This window comes from Drosophila miranda, chromosome 4, assembly GCF_003369915.1.
Source record: "Drosophila miranda strain MSH22 chromosome 4, D.miranda_PacBio2.1, whole genome shotgun sequence".
In the NCBI taxonomy this organism is placed as follows: Eukaryota; Metazoa; Arthropoda; class Insecta; order Diptera; family Drosophilidae; genus Drosophila; species Drosophila miranda.
The window spans coordinates 10642103-10662164 of record NC_046677.1 but is presented as its reverse complement, the minus strand read 5'-3'; the positions used below and the strand labels follow the sequence as shown (position 1 = coordinate 10662164).

At 42.7% G+C, this 20062-nt stretch overlaps 1 protein-coding gene across 3 annotated transcripts; it reads left to right on the top strand.

The window, feature by feature from the left end:
• The first annotated feature begins 2393 nt into the window (after positions 1-2393).
• Positions 2394-19981, top strand: LOC108163670 (Krueppel homolog 1-like). Of its 3 annotated transcripts, none has more exons than XM_017299096.2 (4): positions 2394-3756; positions 16188-16882; positions 16950-18304; positions 18369-19981. In XM_017299096.2, exons 2-4 carry the CDS (start codon positions 16205-16207, stop codon positions 18703-18705), a joined length of 2370 nt encoding a protein of 789 aa, XP_017154585.1. In that variant the 5' UTR covers positions 2394-3756; positions 16188-16204; the 3' UTR covers positions 18706-19981. The 3 variants fall into 3 exon arrangements, with proteins under 3 accessions (XP_017154585.1, XP_017154586.1, XP_017154583.1); XM_017299097.2 differs by lacking the exon at positions 2394-3756 and adding an exon at positions 14655-14934; XM_017299094.2 differs by lacking the exon at positions 2394-3756 and adding an exon at positions 15031-15445.
• Positions 19982-20062: the final 81 nt, after the last annotated feature.

The window sequence follows — 20062 nt, the reverse complement described above, 5'->3', positions numbered from 1 at the left end:
CTTGGCCTTTCCGCTGCAAATTCTGGGAAAGTACTTACCATAAAGTGTCCAAGTTTTGGTATCTCAAACCCGGAAATGAGTGCAGTTCGTACATTTATTACAGTTATAACATTTACCGATTGCAGCCAGACAGACACATGGAATAGATTGGCGGAGGGTAAAGACCCCTGCAATTTTTTCAGACATTATGGGCTATCAAAACGAAATTGCATTTTATACAGATTATATACATATGTATGTATGTGTATTATAGGATTTCACAAGAACTGGCTGTACATTTTAAGGTCAAGATTAAATGTTATATTTCTTTGTGGAAGGTAATGAACCCTACTCTACGAAAATGTTGTATGCACAGTTTGTATAAGAATATTTATTATGCACAAATTTTTGGTGGAAACGGAAATTGGTTCTTGATCAAATAGTGTTTGAAAAACCACCAATAATATTGGAACATGTGCATTGATGGAGTGTGTTCAAATCTTTGGATTTTTCAATCCAGGGAGAACCCAATCCTTTAACCAAATATTTTCAATGAAGGGAATCCAATCAGTTAAGGATCCTAATCTGGAACAGGAATTTTACCAATAAAATCTTGGTTTATTATTTTAATTTTAAAAATATTTTATTATTCATTAGGAATGTGTGTGACCAAACCCAGCTAATTAAAATAATATTAAGTCTTGGCACTCGAAACGACATTTACGCCCACTGTGCCCACAGCACACAAACACAGGCACAGACACCCACCCATGCTGAGAACTGTTGCCGGCTCGTTTCTTTTTGTTCATGTTTTGCTGCCTTTTCGCTGTTTCTCTCCTATTCTTGCATGTGCAGCATGGCGTCGAAAACCGATGCACGTCCTCACGATGCTGTTGAAAACTCTTGCACGGCCGCCACGCGGATAATTTTTGCCCGCTGCTGCTGCGCTGCCAGCGTTGCTCTTGCCCTTTTTGCAACGTATCCAGACATTGGGGGTTTGAGGCTTTTGTTTGCGGCTCGCTGCCGTTTCTGTTGGTGTTGGTCGTTGTCGAAAAAAGGGATGAAGCTTGAATTTATTGCACCGTCTAACCTCTTCGATCCCCCATCCCACCATCCCATCACGAGCAGCAGCAGCAGGCAGCAACAGCAACCGACGCGACGCTGACTGCAACTCTGTCTGCAGAGGAAATGCGTTAAGCGTCGCTGCCGCTTTCTTTCCTTTTCTTTTGCTGCATTTACCGAAATTTCGGAAATTTCTTAATTTTTGGTTCCGCCGAAAACCAAAACCGAACCGCAACAGACGGCTTCTTCAGCGCCCCGACACGTTTTATTTATGCACAATAATTTTGGTTTTAATTCTTTTTCGCTCTTGTCGGACAGCGTTTTTACGGACTCTCGACTCTGTAAGCTTTCCGCCGTTATCGTCGTCACAAAAGAAATCTCAGGTCAATACACTCTTTAAAATAACAAACGTACACGAGAGACGGCACTTCATTGCAGCAGAGCCGGGGGGTGGTGGGGGTGGTTGCAGAAGGGCAATGACTGCAGCTCCAAGAATATGATCTCATGTTGGGATGGAACATTCGAGGAAGGTTCAAAACTCAGTGGAATGGCCAAAGGGTTCCAGAAGCCGAGAATACTAGATGGGTTGGGGATATAAGAGGTAGATGGCAGTCTCCAATTCCCAAGAATATGTTCCTAAATTGCTCTTTTGGGCGACAGAAGATCTTTGAGTATAATCGTGTGGGATGGAATAATGCAGAAAGCTCTCTCACGTGGAAATCTTGGGTTCCAGTATCAGGGAATAACCTTATCCATCTCCAATGTGCATCCACGTCAGTTTTCACTCTCCTTTTCCATTGTGAACTTTGAACGGTGACAGGTACAGGTACAGCGCTACCCACCTGCTTGACTCTGAAGTGATATTCTTTGTTAACAAATCTAAAATTGAGCGGGTTCAAAAACGCAGATACATATGTGTGTATGTACGTCATCCGGCAAATGGCGACCAACAAAACGGGATAAGAACTGGAAGCCCAAAAATCAACCAACAATTCAAAATCAACGAAAATTTCCGTTTTTTTTGTTTTAACGTGTGCGTAGATATCATAATAAAAATTTTATTGAGTAAGTTGAGCATACGAGCGAGCAGAGAGCAGCAGGCAGAAAAAAGCAATTGCCAAATACATACACACATCTATACATAGTAGGCGTGTGCGCGAGAGGCAGCTGCTGCTGCGAATGCCGGTTAGCACACGCAAACACACACACACACACACACAGAGCTTTCATTCTGCCCAAAGTCAATACCAACGTCAGCGTCGCTGCCGCCATCGCTGCCACAGTCGCTACCGCAGTCAGCTTTGTTCTCGGCGCAAAATTCGTTCGCGGCCGTTCTCGTATCTCTCGTATTTCTCGACGAACCGCGGCAGCAACAGCAAGCAACAGCAGTAACGGAACAGCTTCGAGTAGTATTAGCAAGTTTTTTTTAACTGTGTAACCGTGAAAAAAACAGCTGTAAATTACTAAAAAATCTATTGATCTCGTTTGCCTTAATAGAAGAAAAATTATAACCAAAAGCAGAGAAAGAAAAATCCATAAGTTCAAGGTTAGGCATACAACAACAAAAGTGCAATTTCCCAGAATATATTCATACGCGAGTGTGTGTGTAATTAATACCAAAAGACTGATTACAAACCTAATTTAATTTCCTCTAACTAAAGGGCAACAAATCAAATAAAACAGAAACAAATTTCAATAAGGTTACAAAAATACGCCAGAAAAGTGCACTAAAAGCCTAGAGATTTCTAAAATTCAAAAAAATAGCATACAAAAAAGTGCTACAAATCAAATGAAAAAAAAAATAAAAACAAAGAGAAGGCCTCAAAGCTCCCTTTGTCATTGCAAACCCACAAGTATATAGAAGGCCCAACAATACATAAGTACTCGTACATATGTGTATATAACCTAGGTCAATATTGTTTATAGTGGCGTGTGAATGTGCGCAATACGGCAGAAACAGAAACAACAACCAAATCATAGTTGCTCAGCAGATAGTAAATACCAATCAGACAGAAACACACACACACAAACGCCTACTCGTGACCAGAACCTACAGCATATACGGAAATAAATCAAAAAAAGCAACAACTCGACAAAAATTTTCAGAGACGAGCGCAAAAACGAAATACAAATTTCAACTTGATAATAATTTTATAACAATATCAAAGGCAGCAGCAGGCGAGAGGCAGCTAACGAGCCGAATCACCAGCGAGTGAAACCCGAACGGCCCGAACGTCCCCCGAACGCGTTTAAGAACCGTCTCTCTCGCTCTCGGCGATCGCTCGACTCGCTCGCAAAGACATGTTCCTGTTCTAACGGTCTGGTCTCTAACGCAAACCCGCCACAAAATATTGTTGGTCAGCGTCAAGTGCAGACGTGTTCGGCGCGACTGAAAAGAGAACATCGGCGCAGAGACGCAGCGGCAGCGATTACGAATCCGATTCCGATTCCGATTCCGACTGAAGAACGCGACAAAGTGAATCAAGTTCTGGATGAGAAACACTTGCCGCTTGTCGATTCGCGGGTTTGGACGCGCGACTCCCACAAAACAATCGTTACAATAATACACACCCCCCCCACAACAAGTGTCTGAAAAATCGAAAGCAATTTCTTCGAACGTGAACCAGCCGCAAGCCAACTTTTGGGATTACCAACATTTGCCTTCAAGGAGGAAAATCAAACTGAGTTTTGTGGATTTTTCTGTTCAATTTTATGGTGAGTTTTGTTTTGGAAATGAATCCAAAAATCTCTAAAATTAAGGTTTTAATAAAGGGAATCTTTTAAAACCGATCTTTCAACTAAAAAATTTGTCCTAGCTTCAAAAATATCTTTGTTGTCCTTTTGGAAGGACAATTTTCTTATATTTTCTTATATTGGCCGAAAAAATTAGTCACTCATAAAAATTATGCATACACTTCCCAAAAACCATATTCAAGGATAACGTTCTAAAGGACAAGACCTTAGGGAAGAAACCTCCCTTCTACAAAAGTAAATACCAATTAAGTTCGTGGGTGTTTGCTACACGGAAATTGTGTTGAATAACGACATTCTTCAACCTGTTTTGGCGAACCCTGCGTATACGTAATTCAAATAGAAACTCCCATCAAAAAGAATTCCCGTTTGTGTGTCTCTGAACCTACGTCAAACCCAAAGTCATTACGTCAATGATAGGCCGCAAAAAGAGTATCATAATAGATCTATAAATGAGCAATCAGAGTAAAAATCACACATACGCCCCATGATGCATGCATGATACCCGGTGGTTATTTCATCGATTACCGCAATGCATCGCAGTAGTGACTCTTGGAAAAAAACAAAGACACACACCCCCTAAACGCGTGAAACAGGGCCACCTGTTCTAAACCGATTCCTGGGTGACTCAACTCTTAATTAGCCTAAGAATCGTCCCCCTTTTGAGTCATCATGACAGTAGGCCAATATATTCATTATAAATGTACTATATTATATCGCTCTACGAACTCGAATTTTGATAATGACTCGATGGATGTTCAAGAGGGGTTTCCTAAGTATTCGTGAGTCACCCAGTTTCGGGTGTGAGTCACTTTAAAGGGGTCTTAACCTAGCCACTTGACAGGATCATGAGACCTGCGTTATAAACGTGATAGTGCGGCCGGCCACACGCGTGATTCGTCTTGAAGATCCAACTGATACAAATGGAGAGGTATAAATCGTTGTCATTAAGGATTAGGCACTCGAACGGTGAGAGATTAAATGAATACATTATAAATATAAGTATTTTCGAGTATTACTTAAGAAATCAAAGCTTTAATGACGATGCGAAATCAAAGGGTTTATCGCAGTTAATCGATTAAGCTGGCTGTTTGCAATAAATTACTTTCATAAAAGACCTCATCCGAAAACTAGAAATTTTCCATCTGGAAATATTCCATAATAATATGATAACCTTTTCGCCACAAATGGATCTTTGCAGCTGCCTATCTAGTACCGAAACGCACTGTACTATTATTGTATAGCGAATTTTATCTAAAAGATATTTAGCTAATTTCGTGTCTGAAGGTCAGTGGCAGCGTCAGGCCCCGAGGGAATACATAAACAAAAACAACAAATCACGAAATAACATTAACTGGCAAAAATTTCGAGCATTTCTATCGTTTCTTTTTTTAATCTCTGGAAACTGATATTGAGGTATTTATGTGCACAGGAAATTGTTGTCGCTGGGAAACAACAGCAGCAACAAAAATCACAAAAAGTATAACGATTATCGAACAAAAGAACACAAAAGTTAATGCTGTTATCGCTATCGCGAAAAAATAATATTCGCCAGAGTTGATATACTATATATATTTTTTGCCTCTTCATTCGTTTCGGGTCGCGCTGGTCCGGGTTCTTGGGTTGTCGTAGCTGCGTTCATTCACGTTCCACCTGTTGACAGTTATCGGAGCAGCAGTCGACTGGGGGAACGCTTATCACCTGCTCCGACGATATTCAAATTGTACCTAAAAATCGTGTGGGAGCAGCTCTGCCCTTCTTTTATGAATGGAATGGCATCAGAACCGTTCTTAAATTATCTTTCTTAATTCTAGTTGGATGCCAGTTTATGAGGAAGTAGTGCTTCCCGTCGATAGCGAATCTGCATATGTGCTGCTGTACTTTTTTTTTGGCTAGTCATTATGAATGGGGAGACTCATGAATTGGTGGGCGGAAATGTTTCAGATTGATAATAAATACATGTGGGTCCGATAACTTCTATCTGGATATATCAGAATGATAAATGGGATCAAACTAGGGGGAGAGAATTGATATCCAAATAATGGATATTCTGCTGATCTTTTACTTATTCAAGGTTCTTTTACTATGCATTCCTTATCGAAGAAATTCAGTTCCCGAAATATGCGCAAAATCAAAGCTTCTAACTCAGTTTGTTTACCAAAAAGCTTAAGCTATCAATGAAATTGATTTGCCATTGCCAGAACCTTGACAATAGTCACGATATTATGTCATATAATTCACTCTGTTTATCATTTATCGTACTTTTCATCTTTGAACCCCGTCTTTATGGTCAAAATAATCGCTTTCACGAGTATTTTTGGCACTCTTGAGACTTCAACGGGCATAGCCAATATAATTAACACCGATATTTATAGAACTCCAAGGAGCAACAAAGTTTTTCAAGTGCTTTATCTCCATCATAAAATACCATTGAAGGCACACACACAAACACACCGCAAACAGAAAAAGAAAGCCTTATCGGACTTTACAGAGAAAATGTTCATTATTTTTGTGACAATTCGGTTAATTCACAAAAAAAAAACTTCCGCCTATCATGAAGGGTGGGGTAGGAGACATCACATGACAAGCTCGTGAGCAGGAGGAAACACCGTAGCCAGATAGAGAGAGACCAGAGACCTTTATTAAACACCAGACCCGACCCTATGCCTACCCCATTATGTTTCGTATTGAAACGCACACAGGCAACAACAATAAACATTTTTTTTTTTTTTCTGTTTTTTGTTTTTGGATACGAGTATCTTGCTAGGGATACATACACAGGCAATACAAGCACAAGCTCTGTCGTCGGAGCGGAGTGTATTCTAACGCCAAAAAATGAAAAAGCCGGTTCGCAGACATGCGTAATGTTCATCGAGTATCTGTGTACACACAAATTTGTCAATGTTTGCGGGTGTGTGTGTGTGTGTGTGTGTGTGCTGCCAAAAAATTTGTGTATCTGTAGGCAGGCAGGCAGCAGGCACCCTCATCACGGCCTCTACTCGTTCTACCTACTGACAAATCCGCCATATTTTTATACCCCGTAGTAAGCTTGTGGATGTTGAAGGGGTGTCACCGTTTAGTGGTTTGTAACAGGAGGAGGAGAGGGTATCCGAGACGTAAAAAGGAGAGATTTGGCTAGAGAGAGAGAGGCTATTCGATTAGTTTTTTGTGGGAAACAGTACTAGTCTCTTTGAAATAACGTTTATTAAAAAGGCACACCTGATACCTCCAAGTAATGGGTATCGTTGAGTCCAAATACCCCATCTACTACCTCTCTTACTTGTTGTGCTTGCGTTTGCTCAAAATTGGTATCGTTTCTGGGAGCGTTTTCTTTAAAGTTTTTGTTGATTCTATTGCCTGTTTGTTTATCAAGTTCTCATGATACTCATCGTGTAGTATATGTTTGTGTGTATCCCTATTTTTCCACTCTCCCTCCCTCTCTATCTCTGATTTGTGGCTGTTTTTTTGCTACTTATATAAATGCTTGAAAAATACAAAAAAAAAATGTTGACCTTGGTTAACAAATTTTATAGCAGTTTCTGTTTTCATTCTTATTTCTTTGTTCTAATTGCCAAATGACTCGACTCGATCTTCGCCTCTCCCTCGCTCTCCTATATATTATATACTATATTATTTTTTATGTTGTGCGAAAAAGTTTTCTGTGGTCAGTAATTTGTTGCTTTTTCAGTTTTGTCTCAGTTTTTATTTGGAATTTCCATTTAGAAAAAATATTTTTTGTTGCTGGGGTTTGATAACCGCCACCATTCCATGTTCATTCTTAGAAATCCCAACAGTCAACACGTGTCGGAAATGCCTCTGATAAGGTATTCGCCCGGAAACCAGTCCATGGATACTTTGCTTAAGCTTTGAAATTCGTTGTGCAAAGAATTGGTAGAGTTTATCTTAAGATCTTATCAAAGGATTTGATCTTTGGGTTAAGGTTTGGTACCAAGAAATATAGAAAAAAAGATCAGTTTTTATAATTCCAAAAAATCTTAGAAAGAATAATGGTCTAACAGACTTTTATGTTAGCTAAAATTTGAAAATTTACTGTGTACCTTCGTGAATGTATGTATTTACCTTTTTTATTTAATTATATAAAAAGTATTTTCCATATGGAAGCCCTATAGGAACAATGCATGCATTGGCATTGCGTTGCGTCCTCCTCTGCCGCCGCCTCGGTCAGCGTTGCAGCTGCTGCAGTTGTGGTTCGTTCTGCTGCGCCTCTGCTCCTCGCATTTGAAGCAGCTTTGCACGCGTGTGTGTATGTATGTATGTATGTATGTGTCCTCTGGCTGTGCAAAAAGGAAAAAATACAACAATAAAAATGTTTGCCAAGTTCAAGGACAAGACTGCAGCAGCGACGCGTCGCGTCACTTTTTGACGCTGGTCGTTGGCTGTACATACAAAATGGCGAGTGCCCCTCTGTGCACTGTTGCAAGCTTCGTAAGCACTCTCTCTCTCTCTCTCTCTCTCTCTCTCTCGGGCTCCCTCTCGCACAAAACTTTCCATTTTGTTATGCGCATTTGATTATACCCATGGGAGAGAGAGGGTATTATGTGTTCGCAGAGAAGTTTGCGACTCGAAAGAAGGAAGAACAGAAGAGAAATACAGGAACAATAGATCTGCAGGGCATATATTATGGGTTTCCATAGCAACTCTGTATTTTAAAGGGTATCACATCTTCGCGTGTTACCCGATGTTACCCCTTCCTTGAAGGTTTTCAATTTTTGGGCTTGTCCAAGTGTTCACTGTACCGAACTTCATTTGAAGGCCACTGCTGCAGCCGTCTTTGCTGCTACTGCGCTGCCTGCCGCCGCAGTTGCTGAAATTCAAGTTCAAGGCGGAATCGTCGGCTCTCCTCTCTGCAGTATGGCTGTCCCTCTCTGGCACTCAATTAGCAGGCGCTCACTAAAAATGAGCTGGGACTTGATTGCATTGTGCTCCGATTAAGCAAGAATACAAGCAACAATCACACAGTGCACTGATTTCTATGGGAGCTTGCGTGTGATGCTCTGTTGATAACATTTTGCCGCTTAGGTTTGGTCAGTGATAATTGAGCAAAGAACCCAAATGTCTAACCATCGATTCAGGTTTTTATTTGGCAAACAACCGGCAAACGTGTTTTTGCCAAAAAATAAAAAACGCGACATTTCTATTTGTATTCGACAGTATATAGTAGTTTTTTGTTTTGGGGATCTCTTTTGGCGAGTGACTGTTTCGGATTAGTTTAAAATAAATTGCAAGAATGCAATCGGTGGACGGATGTCTCACCCCATGAATGGCACATGACGCACTCGGGAGCTGCAAAACGTGGGTGCCGCTCACCGAAATGTAATTTTCGATGAAACAGAACGGAAACGAGAACGGAAATTGAATTTCAATTGAAACAATTGGGTTTTGAAAGGAACCCAACCACAAGAAGGTTTAAATAAATTCGAATTTTAAGGGATATACAATCCCCTTTAACGAAAAAAAAAACACAGTAAGAGATCTCAAGCCTTCGTGATCGTTCAAAATTAGATTTCAACGCGTACGGACTGAGGAAATGCATATCCGAACTCAAATTGAACAAAGATTGAACCAGTTTGGAAAACACACGCCCCCTGGGATACGCCCTTTCAAAAATTGTTAATCACCAAAGTTATTTTCATTGCCGGAAGCTCCCAGATCTCATCCCATTTCCCCATCTCTGAAACCCGTTCTGCTGCCAGAATGCAATTCCCGAAAATTTCCAAAGACCGTCTGGCACTCCCCCCACCAAAAAAAAAAATATATATCACCTGTGCCCGTCGTCCGTCTGGCGTCATTCATTTGCTGATTATTTTTAAAATGTCATCAACATGTTCATATGTACATACATATATATGTATGTACATATTTCAAATTTATTTCGAGAATAAGAACAAGCACGAAGAACGTAAAAAGTACAAAAATGTTAAGTAAAGTGTATGTCTGCGCTCCTTCCATCCTCTTTCTTTCACCCCTTTTGCTGCTTGCAGCGGACAAAAGGAGGAAAGAAAAAAGAAAACACTTGTGCATGCCACCTCCTTTTTTCGATGTTGCACCTTTCCGAGAGGGTACTAAAACTTTAAGCAGAAGTTTGAACCGCAGAGAAAGTAACCCTCAAATCATTTGTCAAAATTCATAGGTTTTACAGAACCCAAAGAATTTCGATCAGCATCATTTAAGGTTTTCCCAGCGAAATATCGTTCTTTAAGGGTATCCAGAGCTTCGTTGTGGTTTCTCCTACTCTTTGAGACTGTCTCTTCTGCCTGTTGGTATTTTTTGTGGATTGTACTCCTATGTACAAGTATTTTTATTGTATTTATTTTTGAGGTTTTCACAAAATTTTATGTATTGACTGTGGTTGTTGTTGCTGCTACAGACAGGCACGATCGTCCGGGTCTCCCCTGAAACCCCCCCCCCCCACAGTTCACCAAGCAGCAGCTGAAATTTCGACAAAATGAAAGAACATCTCTCTCTCTCTCTCTCTCTCTCTCTCTCTCTCTCTCTCTCACTTACACACACCAACACATGCTCAATTTGTTTTCGGATTTCTTTTCTTTACATTTTTCGAACAAAATATCGTTGAGCTTTTTTGTTGGTGTTGTGTTGAACGAGTAGTTCGTTGACCCTTTTGTATGGCAAATGTTGGAATGAGGTTGGCTGCCTGCTGCTAGATATGTCGTTTTTCTGTTGAGGGAAGCGTTTTTCTGTGGAGCGGTTTGTATGTCCTAAAGCTTCAACGCAGTAATATTCTAGAATTTTGCAACCAAATCTTGGGAATGCTCATCTTTCAAAATTATATAAATGAATAATTCTTCAAACAAAAAGGTTTAAAAAAGTATGCAATGCAAAAATCGTGCACTCCCACATAGAGGCCGATTCCATGCACACACACACTCATACAGAGGCCCTGTACTGCGTGCACTCACACACACACAGAGGGCGGACTGCACTGCTGCTCTGCCAGCGCCAGCTGCGCAGCTAACGTTAGCAGCAGCGTCAAGCTTTTGCTGCACTCTCACACTCTCAATGTCGCCATTCGCACTCCCATACTACCACACAGTCGCCTCGCCTCGCTTCGTTTCGTTCTCGTTGTTGTCTTGAACTTGAACTACACGTGGAGGGCGTGAAAAAGTTTTCGACACGCGCACGAAACAGCTCTCAGCATGGCGTTGCCATAAGGAGGCCGTGCATTAGTTTTCGACGTCAGAGACAGCAATGCGCGTGCTGGCAACATCAGTAGCAGCACTCTCCCCCTCCCACACACTCTCTCTCTCTTTTTCTGGTTTGTGTCATGAGTAAGCCTGTTGTTGCAGCAGCAGAGCAGCGCAGCCGTGTGTGGGCCCCTGTCACCTGCCTTGGGGAGGAGGAATGTCAAACGAAAGGGAACGTTGTGCCTGATGCGCCATTTTCTTGCTAAAAAAAAGTGAAAACCTGTCATTGGGGGTAGGTGGCTGCATGAAGCTTTAAGTTTTCCTGCAAAATTTGTTGCATTTTCCATGGAAAAATATTAAATTTCGCCAGATATCGAAATGTTGGATGATTCCATTACGCCACAATTTCTAGATCCGTCGTTATATTATGTGCACGCGCGACATCCCTCTCCATCTCTTGCTACTGTGCTCTCCCCATCCCTCTCCTCCTACTGTGCTGCGTCATTTACAGTTTGATTGTGCTGTCGACCTCTCTCTCACACCACACTCTCGCTCGCTGATTACTCGCCCGACTCGCTGCTGCTGTTTGCTTGCTTTTTGACCTAGGCCAACCGCTGTCGCCCCCACGCAAAATGTGCGTGGCCTAACAGCTGCGTCGCTGCCGAAGGTGGCAGGGGCAGCGGCAGAGGCAGCGGCCGCGGCCGCGGCAGCGCAGCCCAAAGTCAGACTTCGTGTCTAGACCTTCGCAATATAAATAAAAATATATACTCATATAGCCTCTACGTATACTCGTTATACACCAAAAATATAGTTTACTTTCTAGGAAACTCCATCCTAGAATATAACATTTATATTTGTAAACCAAAAAGAGTATCTAAATAAATATTTATTATGCCTATTTGTATTTACCATAGGAATCATCGAGAGAGATTTTCCAAGGAATCCCCATTAGCAAGGGGATTTTCCACACACAAAAACACTGCATTTCCTTATAAATGTCAACCCATGGGAATTTCCGAGCTAAGCCCCTTTGCCACTAGTATCATTATCTTATCGCTACCAATAGTTTCTTCCGTTTTGGAGAGCTACAGCAAATAGTATATTCATTGAGTATATTGAGATTTCCCACAAAGAATCGTATTAAAATGGACAACCGAACCTCTATCTCTCTATTTCTATCTTATCGCGGGGGCTCATCGAACTCTGTTTTTATTAAACCGAAAGCTAGTGAAAAATCATACAAATAAGTGCGCTGCGCTCCGATTGCTGTAATGGATATGCGGGGACAGAGCAGAGCACAGAAAATACCCAGAAATAAATACATAAACAAATGGTGAATGAAGCCGCGGGAGAGAGAATGAAAAAGCTTACAATTTGCTTATATTTAAATGTTCATTGACCCCATCAAAAGTCCACGAAAGAAGAAACCCAAAACGAACACCAAGCCCAGTCACAGCCACAGCCACAGACCCAGGCCCAGACTCAACAAACCCCATACCATATCATACACCTACAAAAAGGTAGAGTAGCGGGCAGAGAGCGGGGGGAGTCTGTAGATTTAGGTGTAGCTCCGAGGGTCGGGGTGTTTATGGAAGCTTAAGTGGATTTTGGGTGGGATATAAATAGTCACGAAGGGGGGAAATATTTAATACTGATTAAGGGTCTAAGGTGCATAATTAGTTTAGCTTTATGATTTAATAATCCATAACTAAGCAACGTATTAGGTTTTTAATGGAACGTTTCTGGGAAGTATGGATGATTTGAGTACTATTTCTGTTTGTATATTTCATTTGGATTCGATTTTGGCTAGTATTTTATGGGAACTAGCAAAGCAATCTATATTTCTACCACAAGTATGCAGAGGAAACTGTTGAAAACTGGCAGATTTTCATTAAAATACTTCTTTTGCAAGTACATCTCATTACCCATCCAAAACATAAGTTATCTCTTTTATAAAAGGTCTTCCCGTCAAGCAACTTTACTGATCTATCCAAACATGATCATTAAAACCCACCGTCCTACACCTCATACCTTAACCGCCCAGCTACAACACCGTCCCAAGACCAGTTTCAAAAGCCGCTCCATTTTAGAGCTATCCCAACAAAATAACGGCACTTCGACTCGGTCAATATGGCGGAGGGAGATATGAGACAGAAGAGGGAGAGTTCTCTCTTTCCTAGTATCTCTATCTCTGCTTGGCAACAACGAACCATCCACCCATCCATCCTACCATCCGATCATTGACCGTGCCATGCGTTGCACAGTGCACGGGGCTTTGGTTTGCTTTCAACCTCATAATAGATAAATGTATTTTTCCTCTAAAGCATTTTCGGCGTTTTGTTGTTCTGGTCTTACCTTCAGAAACTATAGAGACCGAGGATAGAGAGAGAGGAGAGCAGAGCAGAGCTGAGCGGAGCGATCGTTTCCCCACACACAGATACTCTCGTATACCCACACAAAAATAGTTTTTGTGTCGAATGTTAATGAACTTTTGCGCTAGTTTTAACGTACAGCCCGAATAAACATCACAACAACAAAAAAGCTGACAAAAGTTTTTTGAACTTGCCTTCCACACAAAAAAGTTTTTTGAACATTTGCTTTTCGTTCTCCGGTTGTTTCTGTCTTTTTTTTTGGGAGGGTTTCTCATATTTTTTGAGTTGTCGAAGGTGGAACTTGGTCGTTGGCTTTCTATAGATAGATATCTGGTGAGGAGAGATCTATGAGGTGGGGAGAACGAACACAAATGAGTTATTAGTTGTGGGATCTACAGTGAAAGTAAAGTGAAGCGTGGACATAGAATAGATAATCCTCAGGGAAAAGTAAGGATATAGATATGATGGGTAAATCCATAGAGAAAAGTACAAGTAAAAGATTATTACAATCTGTGAAAAGTTACCAATAATACTCATATATGTATCTCTCAGACTAGCTTTCTGTTCTATAAATGTACTTTGAGACGCTATAAATACCATCCATAAACAACAAATTAATGAAAGTACTTATGATGCTATCTATATTATTGGCTAATTTCCAGCTTTACGATCATAATAGAGATTTATGATCTCGAAAAATCCCACACTTCAAACAACATTGTGCAAGGCATACGCATATGCCATATATAAACCCCAACCATAGGATCTTTATCCACAAACGGTTTGCACTATAGTCGAATGCTATTTTTGGTTTTTATTTATTACGTATTTTGTTTTGGGAGAATGTTGCTTTTAGATACCGGAATTATATAGATTAAAACCGCCAGAGTCATCATGACTAAGACAGATTGCGAAATAAGCTGAGATAAGAATTTGATTTATTTTATAATGACTCATTTCATTCCGTACTCCAGCACCGAATCAAAGGGAATTTATTCTGGTGGTCTGACCAGAAATTCCCCAGCAACTCGCTCAAACGCACTCAAAAATGTCCCTCTTCGAACATTCAACGCTCAAACAATTTTCCAATTTGAAGGGAAATTTCAGATCAAATGGGAACATTTTCTTGTTGGTTTTTTTGGTGGTTGGTTTTTCCCGTTTTCGAGTTTTGGGGGGTTCGAGGCAGATTTTTCGGCCACTCACCCACCAGTCTCTGTTGCAACATCAGACCTAGAACTACATAGATACGCGTGCGGCAATGTGAACACTCCCGGTACTCCCCGGTTTTCGACTCATCCGAGATCCAAATCCCAGTGGCGTGGCGTGTGCGGTGGCGGTGGCGGTTGCTGTGCGGTGCAAAGTGTGTGTATCGACAAAAATGACTGATTTCTCAATGAACGATATCTTGAGATCGTTTAGAAAAATGCGCATGAACAAGAGCACGGGTCAGGGCGGACACCACCAGTATCATCATCCCCAGCAGCAGCAGCAGCATCATCCTCAGAATATCCAGGCCCACCAGCACACCTATCCCGTGCAACAGTCCAAGGATTTGAAGAAAATCATCAAAATCATTAAGAAGAATCTGATCAAAGAGAAAATCACTCGGCAAATGAAGATTCTTGTTTAAAAGAAAGAAATAAATCCATAAATTATAAACAACTAAATGACTTTTTAAAACTAATCAAACTGAAAAAACTTAGAATAAAACCTAGTATAATCTTATAAAAAACCAAGGACTGATGGAACAAACAAAACTGACTAAAATGCTGCTTAAGTCTGATTTTTATAAACCCCAATGAACGAATCAATTTTATACGGACTTTATCACTATTTAAACGAAAAGATCTCCTAACGCAAGAACTGAAAACTGGAAAAGATTTACACTTTTCCCGGCGAACAATGAATGGACTTTAGAAATCAATCAAAAAAAAAAACCCCCACTACACCATTAAGACTCGAAGATGACTGAAAGCAAGAATGACGCAAAAACTTGGGCCACCAAGCAGATATGGATTAAAGATGTGCTCTACAAATCGGGCACTGAACTGGTGGATATATCCAAGTCCAAGCCAAAGTCGGGCCCCGCTGCTGCCCCCAAGAAATCGAATGCAAAAGGTAAAACGCGAAAAGAAGGTTCGGGAAAAGTTTGCTGCCGGAAAAGTTTAGGGCTCCCCCGCTCACTGCGCGACGCCATTTTGTTTTGGTATACGCTGTTCCGTTACTGGAGGGAGGTGTGTGCGTGTGGGGGGTTTATTTTATCATAACAGTAAACAAAAAGTGAGAGGGAGAGCGCCGCGTCAAAGCGAAAGAGAGCCATGGCAAAGCCGGTTGGAAAGCTTCAGGTCTTTTTTGAAAATATCCCTGAAAAGGGAAATTTTTCTATAATGCGTAATTCTGAATGAAAATGCCTCCCCAGTTTCGCTCTCCCTCTCTCTGTTAAGTTTTCTTTTCTGGGAAAACCCCGGCCGGCAATAACAAGAAAAAGTGCGTAGTAGGAACGTAATAGGGTGGGTTTTCCCTTGCCCCCCCGCACTACCCCTTTTCCACTCACGCTCTAGAGGCTTTTCCCAACCACCCGTACATGTGTACCTCATTATAAATGGTATCGCACATGTGGAGGGGGGTTTTTTGCGTTGTTACATTTATTTTTTATTTTTCCGTGACGCAGGATCTCGGGATCAATGGGAACGGAACCTGTAATGCAGGTTCATTGGGTTTTCTGGGCCTGCGAAAAGGTTGAAAAGGATAGAATAGATAGGTAGCTTAAAAAATAATATCTTTATTTAAGAAATCCAACCACCAAGTAGTACCCCTAATGCTAATCCCCCTTCTCTTGATCCCCTCTCGCTCTCTTCAGATTCAGCCACAACCAATATGGTCTACTATCCCGCTAACCAGCTGCTCATAAAAACGGAGCAACCCGCCCAAACGCAATTCTGCCTGCAGGTGCCGCCCCCATTAACGGCGACGCCAAGTGCGGGCATTGGTGGGGCGCCACTGGGCGGACAGCAGGAGCACTACGAGCTGCTGCAGACGCCGCAGCAGCGACAAATGCAACTGCAGCAGCAGCAGTCCCAGGAACAACAGCAATTTGTTAGCTACAGCTATCAGCTGGCGTTACAACAGCAGCATGAAAGTATTACAACAACAACAACGACGCCACATGCAGCATCCGCAGCAGCAGCAGCACAGCGCGTCAAGACAGAGCCTCCGCCAAGCGCCAGCTACAGCGCTGCCACTGCGCAGCCGCGCAAGCAGAACGGCACGAAACCACAGTTCAAGTGCGAACAGTGCGGCATGACGTTCGGCAGCAAATCGGCCCACACTTCGCACACGAAGTCGCATGCGAAGAATGCCGAAATGGCACTCCATGGAGCGGGAGGAGCACCCGGCCACGCATCCACATCGTCACCCATCGAACTGAACGAAGCGGGTCTGCCGGTGGGCATACCCAAGAGTCCGACCATCAAGCCGCTAGCGAATGTGGCCGCCGGAGCGGATCCGTATCAGTGCAATGTGTGCCAGAAGACATTCGCAGTGCCCGCGAGGCTGGTAAGTCATAAGACTCCTCTCTCCGAAAGAGTATCCCCAGCTAATAGTTTCTCTTTGCCATCTTTAGATCCGTCACTATCGCACCCATACCGGAGAACGTCCCTTCGAGTGCGAATTCTGCCACAAGCTATTCAGCGTCAAGGAGAACCTCCAGGTGCACCGTCGCATCCACACCAAGGAGCGTCCGTACAAGTGTGATGTATGCGGCAGGGCCTTTGAGCATTCGGGAAAGCTGCATCGCCACATGCGCATCCATACGGGAGAGCGGCCGCACAAGTGCTCCGTCTGTGAGAAGACCTTCATCCAATCCGGACAGCTGGTCATCCACATGCGCACCCACACGGGCGAGAAGCCGTACAAGTGCCCGGAGCCGGGCTGCGGCAAGGGATTCACCTGCTCCAAACAGCTCAAGGTGCACTCCCGCACGCACACGGGCGAGAAGCCCTATCACTGCGACATCTGCTTCCGGGATTTTGGGTACAATCACGTGCTGAAGCTGCATCGCGTGCAACACTACGGATCCAAGTGCTACAAGTGCACCATCTGCGACGAGACGTTCAAGAACAAGAAGGAGATGGAGGCCCACATCAAGGGGCATGCCAACGAGATACCCGACGATGAGGCCGAGGCGGCAGGTGCAACGGCAGTGGGTTCCACCTCCTCCGCATCGTCGTCGTCCTCGCAGGGACTCGCCAGCAATTCTGAAAGCAGCAATAATTCTCCCCCAAGCTCTCCGCCGGCAGTGAAGAAGCCTCGCCAACCACGTCAGCCTCGTGCAGTCAAGGCGGCCGTCACTGGAGTGCCAGTCCTTTCCGCCCCACTATCGCCAAGCTCTCCCAGTTCCACGTACTCGCCATCCGCCAGCAGCCTGGCCTCACCGCCGCCATCCGCAGTCCAATATCTGCCCGCCGTGCCATTGGACACGGATGCACTAAGTCGGGACAGTGGCGTCTCCAGTGCCCAGCCCGCCCCCAGCAGCTATACGGAGGAGGAATTGCCCACGGATCTGAGCATGCAACAGAATCAGAGCCAGAGCCAGCCGCCAGCACCAATGGTCTACCAGCCCTACCAGGCGACGCCCAGTTTAGTGGAGCTACAGCCACAGGCACAGCCCCTGACCATCAATCCTGCACTGCTCGAGGCGGCCAGTATTGCACGTCAGGATGAGGACCATGTCAACGATGAGGATGTCCATGCCGCTGCCTGGCAAATGATGCAACTGCGCCGTGGGCATGCTGCTTCACCTCCTCCAGAGGCAGTGCCACAGCCAACGCCATCGCCACAGCCCACGCTGCATGTCAGCGATCTGGCGGCCAACTATGACGATACCCACGAGGCCACCGTGCTCATCGAGCACTTTAAGCGTGGCGATCTGGCACGTCATGGCCTGCACAAAGGCTACGCGCCTGTGCCCAAGTATGAGTAAGTATTGAAGCTACAATCTCCTCCTGAAAAAGGCATACTAATAACGAACCTCTCCCCACAGATCTGCCCTTCCAAATCCTGACATTGTGCGCCGCGTGGAGGCAGCCATTGGTCTGCGATCCAGCACAGAGTCGCCTGAGCGTAGCTCCTCGCCGGAAAGCGATTCCCTGATGATGGCCGATCGGAATGTGATGACGCTGCCGCTGAGGAAGCGCAAGCATTACATGAACAAGGGCGATGGCACGGCATGTCAGGCTGATAGTAGCAACAACAGCCAGGCGGCGCTGGGGGGAGCAGGAGATGGCGCCACATCGGCTACGACGACCTTAACGGATGCCATCAACAACTCCAAGGTGATGAGGATGAACTCTGTCATACAGTTCGCCAAGGCCTCGTAGTGGGGCCCTCCACTCCCCCAAAAATCAGCATAAAGACTGTCCAGCAAATTCTAACTGAAATTAGTTTTAATTTTCCTTTTGAGGTTCGAGGTTCGACGAGGAGATGGCATCTATAAATGGTAGATCTCTCGTCTGGAATGGAATTGTTTTCTAGCAGCGAAAAAGAAAATGCCAAAAGTATTATAAAAAAAGAAGTTGATGAAAAATTTGTTTTAAAATTAATATTACTCCCCAATCGCACGATCGATTTTTGTTGAATGTTTGTTTTGAAAGAATTTTAATGGATTGATTTGGCAGTTAGTATATCGTTTATGTTTTCCCCCTTCCCCTGTGTTTTTAATTAGTCAAATTGCAACAATTGGCATTGTCGGTATTAAGAGTTAGCATCACTACTTTAAAACGAATCGTATTTAAGAACGCTAAACGAGGATCCAACCATTAAAACCATAAAACATACAGCCCCTAAACAATAATAAGCTACGTGCATGATTATACATACATATATACATAAATATACATAATGATAATGAGACATGTATGCAAGATAAGGGCCATATTGGCACATAATATACATACATACATATACCTATAATTCTAAAGACCTATTTATTACTGAGAAACAAAACATTAAACCTCTGCTCGCCAAAACTATACTGCATCGAGAAAGAAGAAGGATTTTGCGTTAATTTTTCGCTTAGCCAAGGTCCCAAGTGATTGACGGATCTATTCAATGGATAGGTTTGAGCTCTTAAAATCCCTTTGATCTGGATCTTGGAAGTCATTAAAACCACATTCTTTTTTCTTGGTGTTCGCACTCCTTTCGCCCTAAAAAGAAAAACCCAGCCACCCATTATCCTGATCATAATCAATTCATCCGACTCCCTTTTAACCACAATTTGATATGCATTTTATATTTTATATAAAACATACATAATAAATATTTAGACGAAAACGAAGTCATTGAATAACAAACATAAATGCTAAACGAAAAAATTCAAAAATATACAATACGGAGAATATTGAACTGATAAGCAAGGAGCAAGCAAGAATAATTAAGTTAATGAAACACAAACATAACATTTACCAATAACAAAATCAGAAGATTACATTTTCAACATATATTCTAAGTGCGTCAGATACATAATTTTTTGTAAACGCTAAGTTAATACTTTAGTTATAAATTGTAGCATCAAATATTGCAAGTAAAAAGCGCAGAATGAAAACAACAAAAAATTACAAAAAAAAGAATTCAATAAAAATGAAGCGTAAAATTATACTTAAATGATATATGGGTACATTTGGAGGGTTGAATGTGAAGAATTGTGAGTCCAAATTCGTATGATTTGAATCTTCTGTA

Coding starts and splice junctions, on each gene's coding strand:
- LOC108163670 (XM_017299097.2), top strand. CDS start 14,706: ATGACTGATTTCTCAATGAACGATATCTTGAGATCGTTTAGAAAAATG. Junction 16,883..16,949: donor TCGCAGTGCCCGCGAGGCTG/GTAAGTCATAAG, acceptor TGCCATCTTTAG/ATCCGTCACTATCGCACCCA. Junction 18,305..18,368: donor GCGCCTGTGCCCAAGTATGA/GTAAGTATTGAA, acceptor CTCTCCCCACAG/ATCTGCCCTTCCAAATCCTG.